At 34.5% G+C, this 17,677-nt stretch overlaps 4 protein-coding genes across 6 annotated transcripts; 3 read left to right on the top strand and 1 right to left on the bottom strand.

Annotated features, from left to right (window-relative positions):
* Window positions 1-1,460: 1,460 nt before the first annotated feature.
* LOC127262039 (protein CASPARIAN STRIP INTEGRITY FACTOR 1) lies at window positions 1,461-3,276 on the top strand. The gene is made up of 3 exons (XM_051290528.1): window positions 1,461-1,726; window positions 1,950-2,005; window positions 2,870-3,276. The coding sequence occupies exons 1-3, from the start codon at window positions 1,636-1,638 to the stop codon at window positions 3,005-3,007; spliced, it is 285 nt and encodes a 94-aa protein (XP_051146485.1). The 5' UTR covers window positions 1,461-1,635; the 3' UTR covers window positions 3,008-3,276.
* Window positions 3,277-4,718: 1,442 nt separating this feature from the next.
* LOC127262565 (uncharacterized) lies at window positions 4,719-8,733 on the top strand. 2 transcript variants are annotated; one of them, XM_051291299.1, is made up of 5 exons: window positions 4,719-4,933; window positions 5,490-5,904; window positions 7,327-7,355; window positions 7,478-8,418; window positions 8,497-8,733. In XM_051291299.1, exons 2-4 carry the CDS (start codon window positions 5,592-5,594, stop codon window positions 8,387-8,389), a joined length of 1,254 nt encoding a protein of 417 aa, XP_051147256.1. In that variant the 5' UTR covers window positions 4,719-4,933; window positions 5,490-5,591; the 3' UTR covers window positions 8,390-8,418; window positions 8,497-8,733. The 2 variants fall into 2 exon arrangements, with proteins under 2 accessions (XP_051147256.1, XP_051147258.1); XM_051291301.1 differs by lacking the exon at window positions 4,719-4,933 and adding an exon at window positions 4,940-5,093.
* Window positions 8,734-9,369: 636 nt separating this feature from the next.
* On the top strand, window positions 9,370-10,207 carry LOC127262319 (late embryogenesis abundant protein). The gene is made up of 2 exons (XM_051290959.1): window positions 9,370-9,719; window positions 9,809-10,207. The coding sequence occupies exons 1-2, from the start codon at window positions 9,462-9,464 to the stop codon at window positions 10,061-10,063; spliced, it is 513 nt and encodes a 170-aa protein (XP_051146916.1). The 5' UTR covers window positions 9,370-9,461; the 3' UTR covers window positions 10,064-10,207.
* On the bottom strand, window positions 10,087-16,106 carry LOC127262318 (SUMO-activating enzyme subunit 2). Of its 2 annotated transcripts, XR_007841118.1 has the most exons (12): window positions 15,781-16,106; window positions 15,619-15,708; window positions 14,911-14,994; window positions 14,612-14,830; window positions 14,231-14,332; window positions 13,343-13,801; window positions 13,024-13,253; window positions 12,646-12,739; window positions 12,345-12,527; window positions 12,136-12,233; window positions 11,171-11,606; window positions 10,087-11,080 (listed from the first exon to the last, which is right to left on the bottom strand). XR_007841118.1 is itself a non-coding variant. In XM_051290958.1 (11 exons), exons 1-11 carry the CDS (start codon window positions 15,811-15,813, stop codon window positions 11,240-11,242), a joined length of 1,959 nt encoding a protein of 652 aa, XP_051146915.1. In that variant the 5' UTR covers window positions 15,814-16,106; the 3' UTR covers window positions 10,087-11,239. The 2 variants fall into 2 exon arrangements, 1 of the variants encoding a protein (XP_051146915.1); XM_051290958.1 differs by having other exon boundaries at window positions 10,087-11,606.
* Between the last annotated feature and the right edge of the window lie 1,571 nt (window positions 16,107-17,677).

Raw genomic sequence — 17,677 nt, 5'->3', positions numbered from 1 at the left:
GATTTTCAGATCTTCCAGGACTTTGCATCATTACAGTACACATTCTCAAAACTGCTTCCGAGGATCTATAATGTGGGCCAATGTATAGATCGTAGAAAAACTCAATATATACAATTTTCCAAGTAAGTTCCTTTCTTTGTCTTGTCTTCTTCATGGCATCATTTCTGTGTCTAAATTTTTTTTGGGTATAATCATACTAATTAGTTACACCTGGTTAGAATTTAGAAATATTATTTTACCAACTATAAACAACATGAGAAGATAAGGCTGAATTGGTCTTCCACTGTTGATGAGTGTCATCAATCATGTCCAACTTAGGGGAAAATTTGTAAAAGAAAAAGTGATATGAAGCAGAAAAACATCGATTCATTGGGTCAATAATGGTTTTAAATTTGCTAGGTCTTCTTTGGAAAGTAGAAGCCAGTATTTAAGGTAATCTGTCCTCAGTCCACTTTTTAAAAAGAAGATTAGCAGATGAAATAAATTAATTAAAAGTGTTTGTTAGTGCTTCTAATCTTTATTCTCAACCAGTGGCATTTGGTGGATTGCCTTTGTCGTTTTGGATGATTGAATGCACTACTGATTTCCCCCACAAAAAGCTATTTTTTTGTCCAACCTAATTTGTCCTACTTAGTCCACCATGGATTGACTCTGCCCAGTTCTTGCTCTTTGAAAAATTCATCTTCTTTTATTCTACAACCCTTATTTACTATATTCCCGTGAACTAAATATGTTTATACATTTTTGTTGGTGCCAATATCTATAAATTTGCTTACATACATGTAGTTTTTGAAATATTTGTTTTTGGAGTTGTATGTAGTTTGCATGTGTCATAAAACTGTTTTAATTGCTTGCTTAAGTGGAAAGATAGATATTATTGATATCTGTTTAATCATCGAAGTGGGATTTGAGGTGGCTTGTCAATTAGGTAAAGTGGAATAAAATAACTGTTTAGAGTCATGTCATTTTATTTTCAGATTATGTGATCCATAAAAGTATGTATATTTTTAAAGTGTATGCTGATAACAAAGACATCACAGGCAAACTAAAACCAGCTCTGGCCAAGAGCCTTTCAATGGCAGATTAAGTGATCATTACAAACAAGATGAGTGAGAATTAACTGTCACAAAAATATTGTATGTAGAGTTTTTTGATGGCAGATTAAGTGATCATTACAAACAAGATTAGTGAGAATTAAATGTCAGAAAAATATTGCATGCTGAGGTAATTTGGCAGCATTTGAATGCTTGAAATTGATGGTGATGGTGAATTAGGGGTTCCATATTTTTGAATTATTATTATTATTATTATTTTATCCAATGGCTTGTTAGACCTTAGTGCCTCCAACAATAAAATGGTGTCTCTCAACTTTATGTTGTTTCGAAATTTTAAAATAAAAAGGCTACAGGATGGTCTTCTTTGGAATAGAATAGACGTGTGTGTATATATATATATATTATATAATGTGTTGCTAATTACTAAAAAGAAGACATCATTGTATATAGTTTATTGCTGTTGTGAGACTCCATAGAAATCGATCAAAAGGACTACTGCACTAGTACTTAAATTTCTATATAGTGAGCAGCAACAAAAGTTGAGATCCCTCTTCTCTCAACCAAGAAAATTTCGATTATAATGAAGAACAGAATGGGATTTATTCTTCTCAAGAAATTTATCTTTCTTTTCCTTGTTGTTTCTGCTGCAGTTCTTTCGACAGCTTTTGCAGGTAGCTTTGTCTTTAATTTGTTGTTTTCAATTACTTTATATATTGTCTTTAACATATGTTCCTCTTCCTTTGCTTCTTAATGTCTGTTACATACATACGTGTATATATATATATGTATGTATGTATGTATTGGCGTGCGAAATCATTTTGTCGAAATATTGCATGTTTCTTGAGGGCAATTTGTTTTGGTGGTAGCTGTAATTTACTGACAATATTTATGCAGGGCGTTTGTCGAAATCTGTAGTGTCCAAGGACATGACTGAAGCTCTTGATCATCAGGTATTCGAATCTCTAACTACACTACGGGTGTGTTTGTTTTGTGTTTTGATTTGAAAGAATAATTTTTATGTAAAGTACAGATAAATGTAAATAATATAAAAATAATGAATGCGTAATATATTAATATTTTTGAAAAAATGTTTTTAAATTTTTTTACAACAAGAACATAGAACATAGCATACGACGCTATATATATATATAAATGCATGTGTGTGTTGGCATGGATTTACGAATTAAGAGATGAAGGGTTTGTTTTTTTCCAAAAATTTTTGTAACACATTTCCTCAAAAAATCGTCATTTTTATATTATCTATAATTCTCGTTAAAAAACTTTTTCTCAAACTAAAACACAAAACAAACACACCCCAATATTTGCTTTATACTTGGGTGTTTTTTTTATGAGATAAAAATTGGCAACCGGAGCTTCGTCAATACAAAACATTGGCATGTATTTACTTTGTAGAATGTGATTAATGCTATTATTATTTCAATAGACTATATAACTTTAAGACTAATTTATACTACTATATTTATTTTGTTTAATTAAATATAAGATAATACATACTTTTATATAAATATTACTTTGAATAAATAAATTCTACATGAGAATAGTTATTGTCAATTAGTGTGTATTGTTATTACGGCGGATTTATTCAATTTCGGGCTTTAAATAAATTTTGTTATTTGATTTCATATTTATGTTGGAAGTTAAATTTAATTCATCTCTACATCATTTAGATCATCGTTAATTAATTCCACGTAGTAAAGATTTCGTCGTTCTTTCCTCTGTTTGTTTTTTTTTTTTTTTTTTTTTCCTTAATCGTCTTTTAGAATAATATGTATGTGAATATGAAAACATGTTAGTCATGGGAAGCGCCACGGCACGATGGAATGAGAAGGGAAATCCATGAAAGGCTTCTTAAAGTGAAGACAGACGACTATGGAAAATATGATCCTTCGCCTTCGTTCGTCAAGCCTCCCTTCAAGCTCATTCCTAACTAACGCGCTCGCTTTATTACATATATAGATACATATAAATATATATATATATATACATACATTAGCTACTTACAATGGCCACTTCATCATGGCTTTATATATATGTGTGTATAATGTGTGAATAAAAACAACCGCAGTAATATATCCTCGTGATGTAAAAGTTTTTGTATCGTAGCAACTAGGATGAAGGAATTCTATGTATGTGTAATGAACTATGTTGCTTTGGTTACATGTAATGAATATAATGTTCCTTCGATACTAAGTTCTGATTATCGTGATACTTTACATATATATATATATTATTATTAATAACATATTGTTGTTGAGGCAGTCGTTGCCACCGATGTAATTAACATATGCACACTTGCTGGGAACAGATAGAACAGTGATGACAATGGCCCTTGCCGAGGTTGTAATACGAGGGCGAAGACCCGCCATGTTCATATATTGTAATGAACATATAATTGAATAACATAAAATAAATTAGTATATTATACATATAGTATTATATTATCAGCTTTAATACAGATACAAGTGAACGTTTGATTAGTTAAGTTTTTAATTTTAAACTTTTTTTATAATTCAATCATTCCTTATGTAAATAAGTAAGCAAACTAGTAAATAAATACTTCAACAGAATTTTTTTTTTTTTTTTTTATATATATGTATATATATGTAAAACTGTTTGAATGGTATTTGTATTATTGCATAAATTTACTAAATATTACATAATAAATAATATTTTAATAGTACCTTTTTAAAAATGTACACATGTATAATTGTATGTTTGAATTAAAAAATAATTAATATACAATATGTATACACGTGAATCGAAACCATACACATGTTTGTAATGTGGCTTTAGGTACTAACTTATTAATTAAGGATTGTCTAGTACTAAAATTGAAATCACATATGGCATGTTTACATGTAATATTTTGATTTTAATAGTTGGTTTTAATCAATAAAATTTTAAATTAAAATACTTGTTCGATATAATATAAATATATATTAATATGATATTTTAAATATAAAAGTCAATTTTAGCATAATATAAAAAAATAAATATTTAATTGGATTTTTTTAAATAATAAAATAAAATAATAAAATCAATTGTAAAATTTTATAAGTAAATGCACCCATTATTTTATAAATTTGATTGGTCGGAGTTTGCTTATGTATATGAAATTAAATATATATATTTTTTTAATTCATAATATAATTTTCACCATTTATTGAGAACCTCCATTTTTTATGGGCTGAAATAGTCAAAATTGTAACTCAAACCCAACTATTGATTGATTTGGGACTGTAGAAAAGATGGTGATGTCTGCCAAAATTATGACCAAACAAAATCAATTGGGTCATTGTCATAGAAAATAAAGTATTAATACCCATCTTAATTTATGGAGCCATTTTGGTTAAAGAATAATAATTAAAAGAAATTAAAGAAAATGAATAATAAAATAGGTAGAGCAGCAAAAAAATTTAAAATGAAGTGACATGAAAAGACGATATATTCCATTAACGCCGTTAGCATAGTGCCGTCTAAAAGCGTGGACTGGAGAGCCCGCGCCAAGTAACGGCGTCAAGAAAATTACTTCCTGAATACTGCCGAAGAAGACGAATCAGAGCCTTTTCTTTCTCTGTACTGTCCACATTTGTTTTCTTTTTCCCCCTCTGTCTCTATTTCTCTCTCTCTGCAATACATACATAAATAAATACAAAGCTTATACATACATACATACATACATACATATTACAGTATATGTATATTTTTATATATATAACTATTTTTAATTGACATGCACAAATGTCTATGTGTCATTTATATAAAGTCATTATTGCTCGACATACGCTGACACACACAGTCGCCCTTTCCTCTCTTTATCTAGGGTTCGTGAGCGGTGAAGGGAATCGTACGATCAAGTAAGTTTTTATGTATTTGCAAGGCGATTGCTGCTTTGAATTTAATTTTGGAATTTCCGTGAGCATGTGGTTTTTGTATATCTTCCCTTTTAAAGTCTGCGAAAACGCATGTTGAGCTAGGGTTGATGTTCGAAATTGGATGGATTGGATGCGGTAACTGGTAAATATGGTGCCAAAATATTTTGACTTGATTCAGCCATGAATTTCGGATCTATGCGGTGTATGACCCAGCGTGTTTTGGGGATTTTACTAGGTTTTACCCCCGAAAACAGCACTTGAAAATTGAGGATTGTTTATTATGTTGGTTACTGTGTTTTTATATTGTTATCTTTTACTATCGACTACTGTTGATAAATTATGCTTTTGTATGTGTAGTTGTTGGAGGTTTTAGAGCTGTCAAATTTTAATTCCTAGCATTTAGTTTGTAACTTTGTTTGAGAACGCTGAGATGCTTTGCTATTTTGTATTGAATTTAGAAGAGGAATGAAAGAGGACAAGTGTTGTGGCTCCATGAATTGTCAATTAATGGTGGTTGACATTTACTCTATAATTGTAGGTGACTGAATGCAGTGTTATGCACAATCGTTTCTCAGAGGTCATTGATGTAAAACCCTGTTTGTCGCAATAAATTGCTTCATTTTCCTCGGGTTGAGAAAGAATGGGGGCCGCTTGTTGTGTTGCTGCGAAGGATAGAACTATAACTAGTGGATCACCTGGTGAAATTTTGCAGAGGCACACCCGCTATTCGCCAAGTTGGAGTTTTCGATGGGACAATCGTGGACGTGTGGCTGGGGAAGATGCACCTGCAAGTTGGTTGAATGATGGAGGTTATAGAGTAGATCATGTAGAGTTCAAATCCGGTGCATGTGCTTCCGAGGAGGGTAGTCCATTAGATAGTTTTAGATCACTTACATGGCAAAAATCCCCATTTTCTGAAAGAAATGCTGGAATCTTGAGGCTTCCATCTTCTGGTAAATCACTATATTGCATTTTCCTTATTGTTTTAAATGTTTTCGGATAGATGTGTTGTGACTTACTGACTTGTAGATAATTCTTCATCTATTCTTAAGCTAATTCCTATTTAGTTCGATGCATTATCTTGACTCATTTTCAGTGAACTGGAATATGCACCAATATTTCATATAGTTTAAGAAGATGATTTGTTCTGTTCTTTATGCTATATGTTTGATTAGTGATTCCAACTCTATTGCTATTTGAGTTAAATCTAGTGAAGTTAATGCACAGTAGGAGGGGATGAAAACACAATAGAATCTAGTGAAGTTGATGCACAGTAGCAGGGGATGAATACACAGTTGACAGCTACAGTTTTCCTTTTTGAGGTTTCATTTGCTCTTAGGGAAGGGAATAACAACACAAGTAGCGAGCTACCATGAGATGAGCACAAAGACTACAAAATAAAGTATTCTTTATGACATTTTTTCGCTGCTAGATACATTAGAGAACTATCTTTGTTGGTTTTTCTTCCATTGACAATTTTTTCTCTTTATTGAATCAGTTCAGCATATTCTGTGTAGAACTTTGCAGCTAATCTTTTGGTGCCTAACTACATAAGTTTCTTGAAATACATAACCTGAAGATGAGATGCATACTCCTGTGTTATGGTAGCTATACTACTGCAGCCATTCTCTATGTTACCGTTGAAAGGCATTATGTCGATGCTGAATAATTATGATATTGGTTTGGGATAAGTACATGAGTTTTTTGACCGACAGTTACCGAAAGCATTGCTCAAAATATTAGCATGGAATTTGAAGGTTATATGGGATCCATTGTTGTTTCACAAGTATTCTGGATGTTTTCTGGTTCTTTAAGAGCAGCAAGTTATAATTAGATAGTCCATCAAAATACAGACCATTTAAGGTTTGTTGTGAACTGAATTTTGAGGCATTTTCTGGATTATGTATCGATATATACATTTTATGAGAATGCTTTTTCTATTTAGAAATGTAAAATTTCTGAAATTAATGTTGAAGATAACAGTCCTATTCAGCTATGATTCTATACATTAGCCCGTAGTAAAAAATGTGTATGTGTGAGAGAACATTGGAATATTTCATCATTTTGATCAAATGACTATGTGATGCTTTCTTCCTTAAACTTTTCATAATGATTAATGGTGTCTAAATTGCCAAGAGAAGACTCCTCTCTAATAACCAGCTAAACTTTCCTTATTGTTTACTTAACGTTTTGTAAATTCATTTTGAGCCTAGAAACTTTTAGCACTATGAGAACTGGGAAGGAATCAGGGCAATCCATGCACACACATTCGTTATCTTATTTAAGGCTCTACACTGACAGAATTATGATGATCATTTCCAATTTCCACTTGAAATTAAACGATATTTTACATAGTTGTTTTGTTTATTTTGCAGATCGAGCTATTTCCCGGAATGTATTAGAGGTATGTAGAGAATGCCAATAAAGGTGGTTTGGCTTATTTTATACAAAACATCAAATCCTTAGCATGCCATTGCTTGTCCAAAATCTAACATTAATTCTCTCATTTCTATGTTTGTATTTAAGGTTAAGGAGCCAACAGACTCGCCGAATGCTTCTTACCCATCTCCCATAAAGTTCTCTCCATCAGTTTCGTCTGTGACAGCCTCTCCTCTGTCTTCCCAAAGTCACCCTGTCCCCCCAAACTCGACTCCTTCAAGGTTACATCGCCGATCCCCAGGACATCGATTTCTATGTCAAGTTTCAGACAGTCGGATTCCAGAGTACAAGTCCCCGACATTCTCAATATCCGAAGAGCCGCCATTGTTTCTTACTGCAAATTGGGGCAACGACTCCACCAGGGGCTCCAATGGCGGATCTTCCGACAGCTGGTCAGTCCCGGGCTTCTCCGAATTCATGTCTCTCCGCCGCGAAAGATGGTCTTTTGACAGCGAAACTTCAGTCTTCAATCGAGACAAGATTTCCAGATTCAGCGGGGGCAGTTCAAGATCGCATTCTTTCGACCTCCAAACTTGCGGCATTTGTTCGAAGCTTCTTACAGAGAGATTAGCTGTCGTCTCCGTTCTTACATGCGGACATGTCTACCACGCCGAATGCTTGGAGTACATGACCCCCGAAATCAACAAGTTCGACCCCGCTTGCCCCGTCTGTACCTTCGGCGAGAAACGGGCAGCGAAGATGTCCGAAAAGTCCATGAAAGCTGAACTGGATTCCAAAGCTAGAAAACGGTTCAGGAAGCGGATCCTCGATCTCGGTAGCAATGCGTTCGATCGCCGCAAAGGTTGGATAGAGGAAAAGTCTTCCAAGACGAAGGCGAGCTCGAGCATGAAAAGCTCGTCTTCCTCCCCGTCGGGAGGAAAACCATTTTTGAAAAGACACTTGTCATTCTGCTCCAGAACAGGTAATAGATCGATGATGTCGGAGAAACAATCTGTTCTAAAAAGGGGCTTATTCTGGACAAGATCTAGCAAGCAGTAATGTGAAGGGAGCTACATTATCAATCCACTGTAAGTTTTTTCTTTCGATTTTCTTCACCATTTTGTGTGCATAATTAAGTTTTGATATACAATAATAATCTACTACAGGTGGATTTGGATTGATAATATTGGTCTCTCCGTTTCCGTTGTCGGGACAATTTGATGCAAGCTTTTCGGGTCGGGTCGGGTCGTAGAAGATATACTTGCTGGTGCACACACTGTATAGAAGTACCAAAATTCAGTATTGTATACTTTTAGTGGCAATGGAAATTTGTATGAATATCTTCATCGTGACTCTATGATTTGTATTTTTTTTTTTTTCTAATGTGATTTGTTTTTCTTGTCTTTCATGTTGGAAATCTGTGTAGCCTCAAATGAAAAGAAAAATAAATATTTTTTATCGAAAAAGTAAAAAGTAAAATAAAATAGTAGGGAATATATTTAGAACTTTAGTTAGTAATTAAAAAAAAATGTAATAAAATTAATACTACGTACATAAATATTATTTTCTTTGGATTCTAAAGGTTTAAGAAGGAAAAAGACAAAAAAAGCAATTTTATTATTATATATTATAACGATATTTATAAAAAAAAATTATAAAAATATTTTTAATATTAAGCAAAAGACACAAAAATAAAATTTTAGAGCCAGATCGAAAGAATAGTAAATAAAAAATAATAATTAAGCTTAAAAAAAAAAAAAATAACGAATGAACGGAGTATATATAATCTCATTTTGGATTAACTCTACAGACAGTTGAGTCCAAACGCAGGCGATATACTTCAAAACTCAAAGTTGTGTTGTAGTAACAGGCCTGGTTCGGTTGCTTACGTGTCAAAATGCGACTTACGTGGCAGCTCAGGGGAGTCCCCACGTGTGATGCACAGGATAATTGCCCTGCTCTCTGTGTCACCGTTTTTCCATAGTTTAAATACCACCATAGCCCCAACCACCGAATAGTCTCTCAAACTTCAACACAAGATCAGATCCTTCCATTACATTCCATTCGATTCGATTTGATTCCTCTCTTCTCTCTCTCATCCTTGTACTGAATCGTGATTTCGAGTGTTGTAATGGCGGATTTGCGCGATGAATACGGGAATCCAATCCAGCTCACCGACCAGTATGGGAAACCGGTTCAGCTCACCGACGAGTACGGCAACCCGATGCATCTCAAAGGCGTCGCCACCTCCGCCGCCACCACCACGGCCGCCGTGGAGACGCAGAGGATCGAACCTCCGCTTCATCCTCCGCCGCCGCCGCCGCAGCCGCATCCGCAGCTGCAAGAGCAGCTTCGCCGTTCCGGCAGCTCTAGCTCTAGCTCTAGCTCGGTAAGTTTCCAGGGTAAATTGTTATAAACATATATATATATGTGGAAAACATTCGGTTATTTATTAAATTAATAAATAAATTGTGGTAGTCGGAGGACGACGGGGAAGGAGGGAGGAGGAAGAAGAAGGGGTTGAAGGAGAAAATAAAGGAGACGTTCGGAGCAGGAAAGCAGCACAAGGATGAGGCCGCACACAGCACACCAACTACAACTACAACCACAGCGCAGAGCAAGACGTCGACCACCGTCCCCGGCCACGTGGCGCCGGAGCACGACAAGAAGGGCGTCGTCGAGAAGATCAAGGAGAGACTTCCCGGCGCCCACCACCACCGCCATACTCAATAAATAAATAATGTTAAATAATAATCTCCAGTGTTTTTATTGTTGCTGTTGCTATTAGATTGTTAGGGTTTTGAGTGCGCTTTTCTTAGGCGTTCGGTCGGTTCGTTCTTGCTGCTGTGTGTATATATTATTTACTATTTTCTCTTATTGCCATCAAAGTAATTATTCCATTTGTGTACCTAACATTGCTATAGTCAAAATCTTAAATCAGGATCACACACATATAAAAGCTTCTTAAAAACCCTTGTTTCATTTCAATATATGACATTGTGATTTAGGTGAATTGGGCCTAATGTGGCCCACGCCATGCTTCTCCTTGCCTAGTTTTGATCTTGAGGGAAACAACTTTACACACCCCCACAAGATTATTACTATTTTTTTAATTTTATTTTATGATGCGCACTAGGCCTAGACCGACCTAATAATACACTACGAATTAGGTTTAGGGTTCAACAGATAAGTCACATAACCATAATTAGGTTCAACATAAGGTCAAAAGTTCAGTTCAACTCCCACGTATGGGGAATACTCTATGAATTAGGTTCTTCACATAAAATACCCTTTGAACAAATAAGTCATATAACCATACGTGACAGGTTTACAGTCACAAATTCAACTCCCACCATAAAATACTCTACAAATTAAGTTCAAGTTCAACTCCCACCATGAAATACTCTACAAATTAAGTTCTACATATAATCACAAATTCAACTCCCACGCCACCAGCCCATCTACGGGACAAGATTATTACTATTACTATAAGCTACCATTGCACACTATTAATTGGCTATAAACCTTTTCCAATAGAAACCAAATATGAAAATGAAAATTGAAGTGCAGATATGCATATAGTCTAAAACAAGAACACTTCTAATATATGCTATGCTATGCTGATCTTCAAACCTGAATAGTTTGGCAGAAGTTACACTGACATTATCTCTCTCACCTAAATTAGTGAGTTGGAATACAAATCACCACCACCACCACCATGGCATCATCAGATTAGGACAGACAGACAAGCTGATCCATCAAAAAAGTCCAGTTCAAAAATTTTGCAGATAGATGATACCACCTACAAATAAAAATATTACAAGCACCAAAAAGAATTACCATCTTCTTTGTATCCTCCTCCTACAAGGTTAGGGAAAGTTGTTGTACTTCCTGTGCTAGCTAAAGCAACTACTTGTTGATGCTGCTGTTATTTTCACCATCAAGCATGACCATGTCTGCATGCTCATCTTCTGCATCAACCACCTCTTTTGCTTTTCGTCTCATCTTGGCCTCAGGGGCAGCAGCAGCAGCATTATCTGAACCACCATCACTGGATGATACTTCGGACAGCTTACGTTTCTTCCCAGGTTGGGAGGGAAGGATTTGCAAATCATCATCTTCTTCTTCTGTCACTGTATGTGCAGCTTCAGGAACAGTGGAGGATGTGCTTGTGCCATTGTCGGCAGGTGCCTTGTTGTTCTTCTCCACTGCCACAGGTTGAGTCCAGCCAGAGAGGACCATTTCATCTGGTTCCTTTTCTTCATCAAACTCCTCCCTGTAATATATATATATATATATAGCATCATTGATGATAAAAGTAGATAGATCATGAGCCCTTTTATTAACAGAAAGCAAGATCAAAACAGAAAACAGAATGAATGGGGAGAAAAGAACACAGGCTATAAATGAAAGGTAGATGCTTTGGATGTTCAGGAAATGTTAACTGGAGTGGAATAAAAAACAATAAAATTGATACTCTTGAAAGTTAAAAAGCAATAGGAATTTTTAGATTCAAATGTGACAAACTGTATCAAAGCAGCTATTTACCAGATACAAAATATAATTACAATGGAGGTGGATTCAAATTTCAGGTGCTAGAAGCAGATATTTCATTGAAGATTCTTTAGTGACCCATAATCGATCAACTTCCCGAAAAATGGTTGGAAGAAATGAAGTTCGGGAGGATGCTATGAGTACAAATGAGACCAAAAATTAGGCAAAAGACTGGATCTATGTAAATTTCTAATACCAAACAAGCTGCATTTTTGTAAACCAAAGCAAAAAAGGTGGAGTGTCAAACTAACCTGTGCTTTATATTGACACTGCATTTCAATTCTTGTTGAAGGTCCTCAACAGTAAGAATTGTTCCACCTGTTACTGGAGATGGAAGCTCAGACAGTACCTGATAACAAATTTCACAAGCACAGTTTTATTCGATGGTTGGATGCACGAGGAGATGTAAATTACTCAACTAATTACCGAACAGACTCGAAATAGAAAAAAGGAAAGAAACCTTATCAAGGTTCGCTGCATAATTGGCAACCTCGTCTTCATCAAGACCATCACCATCCTCGTAAAGAAGGTCATAACCATGCATGATCAGTGGCAAGTTCATTCCAAGCTTGGCCTTCACAATCCTTTCAACAAGATCCCTCAACTTTGATCGATGTGTATTAATTTCAAGAGTGAGAGGTGTCTGAATGCAAAAGATCGTACCATCAGAATCGAACTCATTCAGCCACAACAATACAGTTAGTTTGTCAGCCATAAGCCATAACAAAAAACATTCTCAAAGAGACCAAGAAAAGCCAAACCTCCGAGCAGACATAGCACAGTTTGTTAGGCTCAAACGGCTCCACTGGCATAAGAAGCATCTTTCTTGTAGGATGTTCCAGGCAGTAAGTCATCCTACAGATAAAAGATCTATCTCAGCATCAAATAAAAAAAATATAATGATAAGTCGATAATAAAGAATGCGAGTTAATCTATAAAATCCCATCACATCCATGGAGTTCACCAGGAAGTTGAATCATGGAAAGATGTGCCTTAAGAAAAGAAAGACGCATAGAGGCTTGTCAGACAATATAAAATGGACGTACCTGTGAAATTTTCCTATTAAATGATAATAGTTGAGAATGAATAAATAAAATCAGTGCTGGGTCAAATATAGTCATATAAAAAATATGACCCACCTATAGTTTTTAATATCATTTTGCAGCACTTTAATAGCCTCAATCACAATCAACCCAGCAATGATGGCATTTGTTGTCGCAACAGCATGTACAATGTTGCCAGCAATACCTTTGGCCTCAAAAAGGCTATGCAAAGGGATGTCAAATGAAGAAGCTCTGATATTTGCAGCAGCAGTTACAAATTCTACAGCCAGTTGATCATCTTTGTCGAAACTTAACTTACCAATCTCCTGAAAAGTAAAACACCAGATGGGCCCTATCAGCCAAGCAACCACATGACTAGGAGGAATACTGGAGATGAAAATTTTCTGGTACAAACCTTTTTGCGAGTTGAAAAAAATAATTTTAAAGCCTCAAGAAACACCATTGCATTCTCCTTTAAGCTCCAACACTCCTGTGGGTTTTTCAGACTCAACGAGGCCATAGCAGATGCTGAAAGAGAATCTCCATGTACTGAGTTTTGAGCCTGACTTCCATTCTGGTTGATGGGTTCATTAGGAATTACATCTTTGCTATATATAGGCATTGGCCTTTTACGATTTTTCCATGTATCATCATTTGACAGTGCCAGCTCAATGTTGTACCCAAAAACATGATCAAATATTCTCCTTCCATAATTTTCAATTTCTTCATCATCCTTCCACTCAAAAACATCTTCAATTTGGTTTGATGAGCTGGAACCATCACTGGAACGCACATTCAAGTCATTATCCTGATTCTTGTCCCCAAACAACTTTGTGAAGAGCAGGTCCTTTGCCCATACGATACAATGAACAAACTGCATTATGTAGAAAAATTTTCAGATAAAAATAAGTAGAAAGAAACATTGAACTTAGGTATGGTGTAAGGAATAAAAGGAGAACTATTTTCTCACAATATCAGCAATAGATCATCACTGAATCATAAACAAGTAAAAAAGTGGTCATATTTTTCACCATATCACTACATAACCAGTTAGTAGCAGAAACACAGATTGTCTACAAAAGCCAAAAACAAATCATTTTCTAAAATAAATAAGCAAACTCAGTGTGATGGTTTTAACTATAGATACCAACAAAAATGATCCCTTCAAATAGATCCATATACTTATACAGGGAAATATATATATTTATCACGCCATGCAAGATGGGATAAGGAGATTCACAGTTTTTAAGTGATAAAGCTCTGCCAACAAGGCAACAAGATATGAAACAGGAGTATGTTTTACCTTTGATGGGGTACTTGTGATAGTGCACACAGGGTAAGTTTTGGGTGCTGGCTTAGGATTGCATTCATAGCATTCTGTTCTACCCTTTAAATGAACTGTAACCTGCCGCCGACAGTTAAGAACGGGAAAGGTTTAATAGCTAGTCGTAGGATATATGGATAGCAAAAGTAAGTGGAGTAAATATTTCATCAAATCATTTTAGTAGGCCAACATAAATACAAACATGAAGAATAAAACAGTATCTTATAAAAATTCAGTGAACAATAAACACCAAAAAGTGTAACAAACTAATGATTTGGTGCAATTACCTTGATAGCATATATTCTAACAAAAGTAAAAATAACAATTAAGCGTCATGAATTCTTACAAGAAAGAAACCACCTGTCCAAGAAAACCAGTGGTCCCACTTTCAATCAATGGGACACCAGCCGCCAAGCAGAGGCGGTTCACATGCCTCCTGGCATCTAAATTGTCAAGGCCATTCAAAACAACATTAAACTGCTTGAAGAAGTCAACATTGAAATCAGGATCTTTCACGTTTGCATGATATGGTTTAATGCTGATATGAGGCCTAAATCTCAGAACTGCGTCACGAGCCACCTGGTACAATAGTTAACCAAACAACATAATGGTCCATTAAAACAGTTTCCAAAATGGAATGAGTTCAATTCTTTACTCACTTTGGCCTTTGATTGCCCGACATGTGATTGTCGAAACAGGAACTGTCTATTCAGGTTGCTGACTTCAATGGTATCCAAGTCGATCTGCTTTGACGCAAGCACATTAATAGCAATATACATCTCGTACGTGCTATCTCATTTTTCTAACAAAGTGACGTTCGTTCAGCATGTAGTTTTTTCTATTATAATATGGTGTAATTACCAGCAGCTAATCCATGACTTACAAAAACCAGATAAATAACTTCCCATGACATCAAATCAACCTTAACAGCTGTTCAATACTATAAATTCAACAAAAATTCTTCTTCAACTGCTTAATCTCTTCTACTATCATTTTAATAAACTGAGTGGTAGTATTGTGTATAAGTGCCAGCCATAATTCAGTAATTCACAAAACCCTACAAACAAAGCAATATCAACCCATTTCCAAATTATGTTGGCATACCCCACTCGCACACTTTCCCTTTTTTTTTTTTTTTTTTTTCTTTTTTCTGAACCAGCTACTCCGCGAATTAGTGCATACCAGTGCGCAAGTGACTACTAAACCTTTAGTAAACTGTACACGAACTATTAAAGCAAAAATAAGCTCAAACGGATAAGTAATTTCACAAACCCTAGATTCCAAACCATCAAATTATGTGCATCAAATAACTCAGCTAGCACCAAAAACAATACTCAAAAAAGCGAGAAATCGGTAAAGTTGCTCACGATATGAATATCCTTGAAACCTGACAGCGCGAGGGTTTTGAGAAGTTCGCAGCCAATACCTCCGGCGCCCACCATGAGCACTTTCGCGCCCTACCCCACCAATTATTAGTACTTCCAAAAAAATACAAGTAGCACACGCAAAATTAAAGTAAAACACGGCACCTCAATTGCGGAAAGCTGTTGCTCGGATGCCATTGCGCCGACCGAAGGAGCGCAACTCAGCCTGAACAGTAGGTATGGCGGTTACCAATTAGACACTGGAAGCAATAAATCTTCAAGAATCTGAAGCGGTGGGCGGTGGAAGAACACCGAGGGGAGAGGGAATTTTGGGGGTGAAATTGTCGAGAAATGGGAGGGCGCCAAAAGAGAAAATAAGCGAGTCGCCCCCCTTTTAATTAATGTGAGCAAAACATGAAGAACAGGGACGAAACCACACACGAAGTGGGCAGCGGCGAAAATACACATATAGATCAAGAGACTCCTCTCTCTCTCTCTCTCTCTCTCTCTCTATATATATATATATATATATATAGTATTATTTATATTTTTAATTTTTATTTTTATTTTTATTTTTATGTTTATTCTTCTATTCCTATTTCTACCAGTTGTTTGACTTTTTATACGCTGTTTGGATGCTCGACTCGGTTCCGTATTAGTAGTACTTCTCTTCTCTCTCACGGGTTTGATTGTTTGTTTGTGTTTTTGAAATGCGGCTTTGTTTAGATTGAGGTTTTTTTTGAAGTTTTTGAAATTTTGAAAAAAAAAATTAAAATTAAAAATTTAGTACTTAATGATTTTTTCAATACAATTGTTACCTAGAGTCCTATAGGATATTGTTAATCATCCAGTGACATTTGCAACATTCCTGTTTTTTAAGTATATATAGGCTTGAAGGGTGGGTGTGTTTATTTGGCATTATTCATCTTTTTTTTTTTTTTTCAAAAACATCAATCAAAAGCTTATTTTTTATTTTTTATATTATACTAAAAATTAATTTTACATCCAAAACATCACATCAATACCTATTTATATCACATCATACAACTATTAAAATTCAAAATTTTTACTATTCAAATTCCAACTCAAAATCCAAATCTCCAAACAAACACACCCTAAATGTATGTATCTATCTTAATGTGTATATATGTATATGTGTCTATAATATATACTCATTTCATTCGTCTCGAATAGTTACATTTACATTTTACGTTATTGTACATAATATTAAAATTATTTTTATATTTGTATTTTTGTTTTTTTGTTGTACAAATGTTCTTCTATTATTATTCAAGATAATAATTGAAATATTTTTGCAATTTTTTCTTAATTTATACTATATTTTGATATAATAATTAATATTCAAAATTTAACAGATAAAAAATAAATAAAACCCTTAAAATCGGACGAATATAGTATATATTAAAAAGAGAGTAATATGACTAAAGAAAAAAGTAAAATTAGGAATCGGTGTCCTTTCGAGTGAATTGTTATTACATCTATTTATAGTACAACTACGTAATGTTCTATGGATGAAATTTAGTCACCAAGAGTTTAGATGTGTATACCATGTTTACAACACTCCCTTTTAGATGCATTTAAACTCTGATTAAAACATTGAATAGGAAAAAATCATAGTGAATGAAAAATACTACGGACGTGTTTGGCAATTAGTCGATAGTTGTTAGCTGTTAGCTGATTCAATTAACTTATAGTTGTTAGCTGATTCACTTAGTTGGTTTGACTAGCTGATTCGATTAGCTGTTTGTATTAAAATGTTTGGTAAAACAACTGTTTGATATTAGCTGTTTATACGTAAAATGACAATTGAGGACATTTCTATTTTATATTTATTTATAATATATTCAAATGTTCTTTTAAGTTTAGAATGTTTAAAATTTTTTTGTTATTAGTTATTGAAAATTGTAAAAGTGTTATAAAAGTATTTATTTTTATTACAGTTAGATTTAAAAAAATAATATATTTTTATTAAAATATATAAATAGTTTTTTATAGTAAAATATAAAATAATAAATTTTTCGTGTATATATTTATTATGTTA

Source organism: Andrographis paniculata, unplaced genomic scaffold, assembly GCF_009805555.1.
Source record: "Andrographis paniculata isolate CXL003 unplaced genomic scaffold, ASM980555v1 Contig65END, whole genome shotgun sequence".
NCBI lineage: Eukaryota > Viridiplantae > Streptophyta > Magnoliopsida > Lamiales > Acanthaceae > Andrographis > Andrographis paniculata.
This window is presented reverse-complemented; position numbering and strand designations above follow the sequence as displayed.

Excerpts from the sequence above, each read along its gene's own strand:
- LOC127262039 (XM_051290528.1), top strand. The coding sequence starts at position 1,636 with ATGAAGAACAGAATGGGATTTATTCTTCTCAAGAAATTTATCTTTCTT. Across the intron at positions 1,727-1,949 it reads TCTTTCGACAGCTTTTGCAG|GGCGTTTGTCGAAATCTGTA; the intron begins GTAGCTTTGTCT and ends ATATTTATGCAG. Across the intron at positions 2,006-2,869 it reads CTGAAGCTCTTGATCATCAG|TCATGGGAAGCGCCACGGCA; the intron begins GTATTCGAATCT and ends AAAACATGTTAG.
- LOC127262565 (XM_051291299.1), top strand. The coding sequence starts at position 5,592 with ATGGGGGCCGCTTGTTGTGTTGCTGCGAAGGATAGAACTATAACTAGT. Across the intron at positions 5,905-7,326 it reads CTTGAGGCTTCCATCTTCTG|ATCGAGCTATTTCCCGGAAT; the intron begins GTAAATCACTAT and ends TTTATTTTGCAG. Across the intron at positions 7,356-7,477 it reads TTTCCCGGAATGTATTAGAG|GTTAAGGAGCCAACAGACTC; the intron begins GTATGTAGAGAA and ends TTTGTATTTAAG.
- LOC127262319 (XM_051290959.1), top strand. The coding sequence starts at position 9,462 with ATGGCGGATTTGCGCGATGAATACGGGAATCCAATCCAGCTCACCGAC. Across the intron at positions 9,720-9,808 it reads CTAGCTCTAGCTCTAGCTCG|TCGGAGGACGACGGGGAAGG; the intron begins GTAAGTTTCCAG and ends AAATTGTGGTAG.
- LOC127262318 (XM_051290958.1), bottom strand. The coding sequence starts at position 15,813 with ATGGCATCCGAGCAACAGCTTTCCGCAATTGAG. Across the intron at positions 14,995-15,618 it reads GTTTCAAGGATATTCATATC|ATCGACTTGGATACCATTGA; the intron begins GTGAGCAACTTT and ends GCGTCAAAGCAG. Across the intron at positions 12,740-13,023 it reads AATGATATTAAAAACTATAG|GATGACTTACTGCCTGGAAC; the intron begins GTGGGTCATATT and ends TTTTATCTGTAG.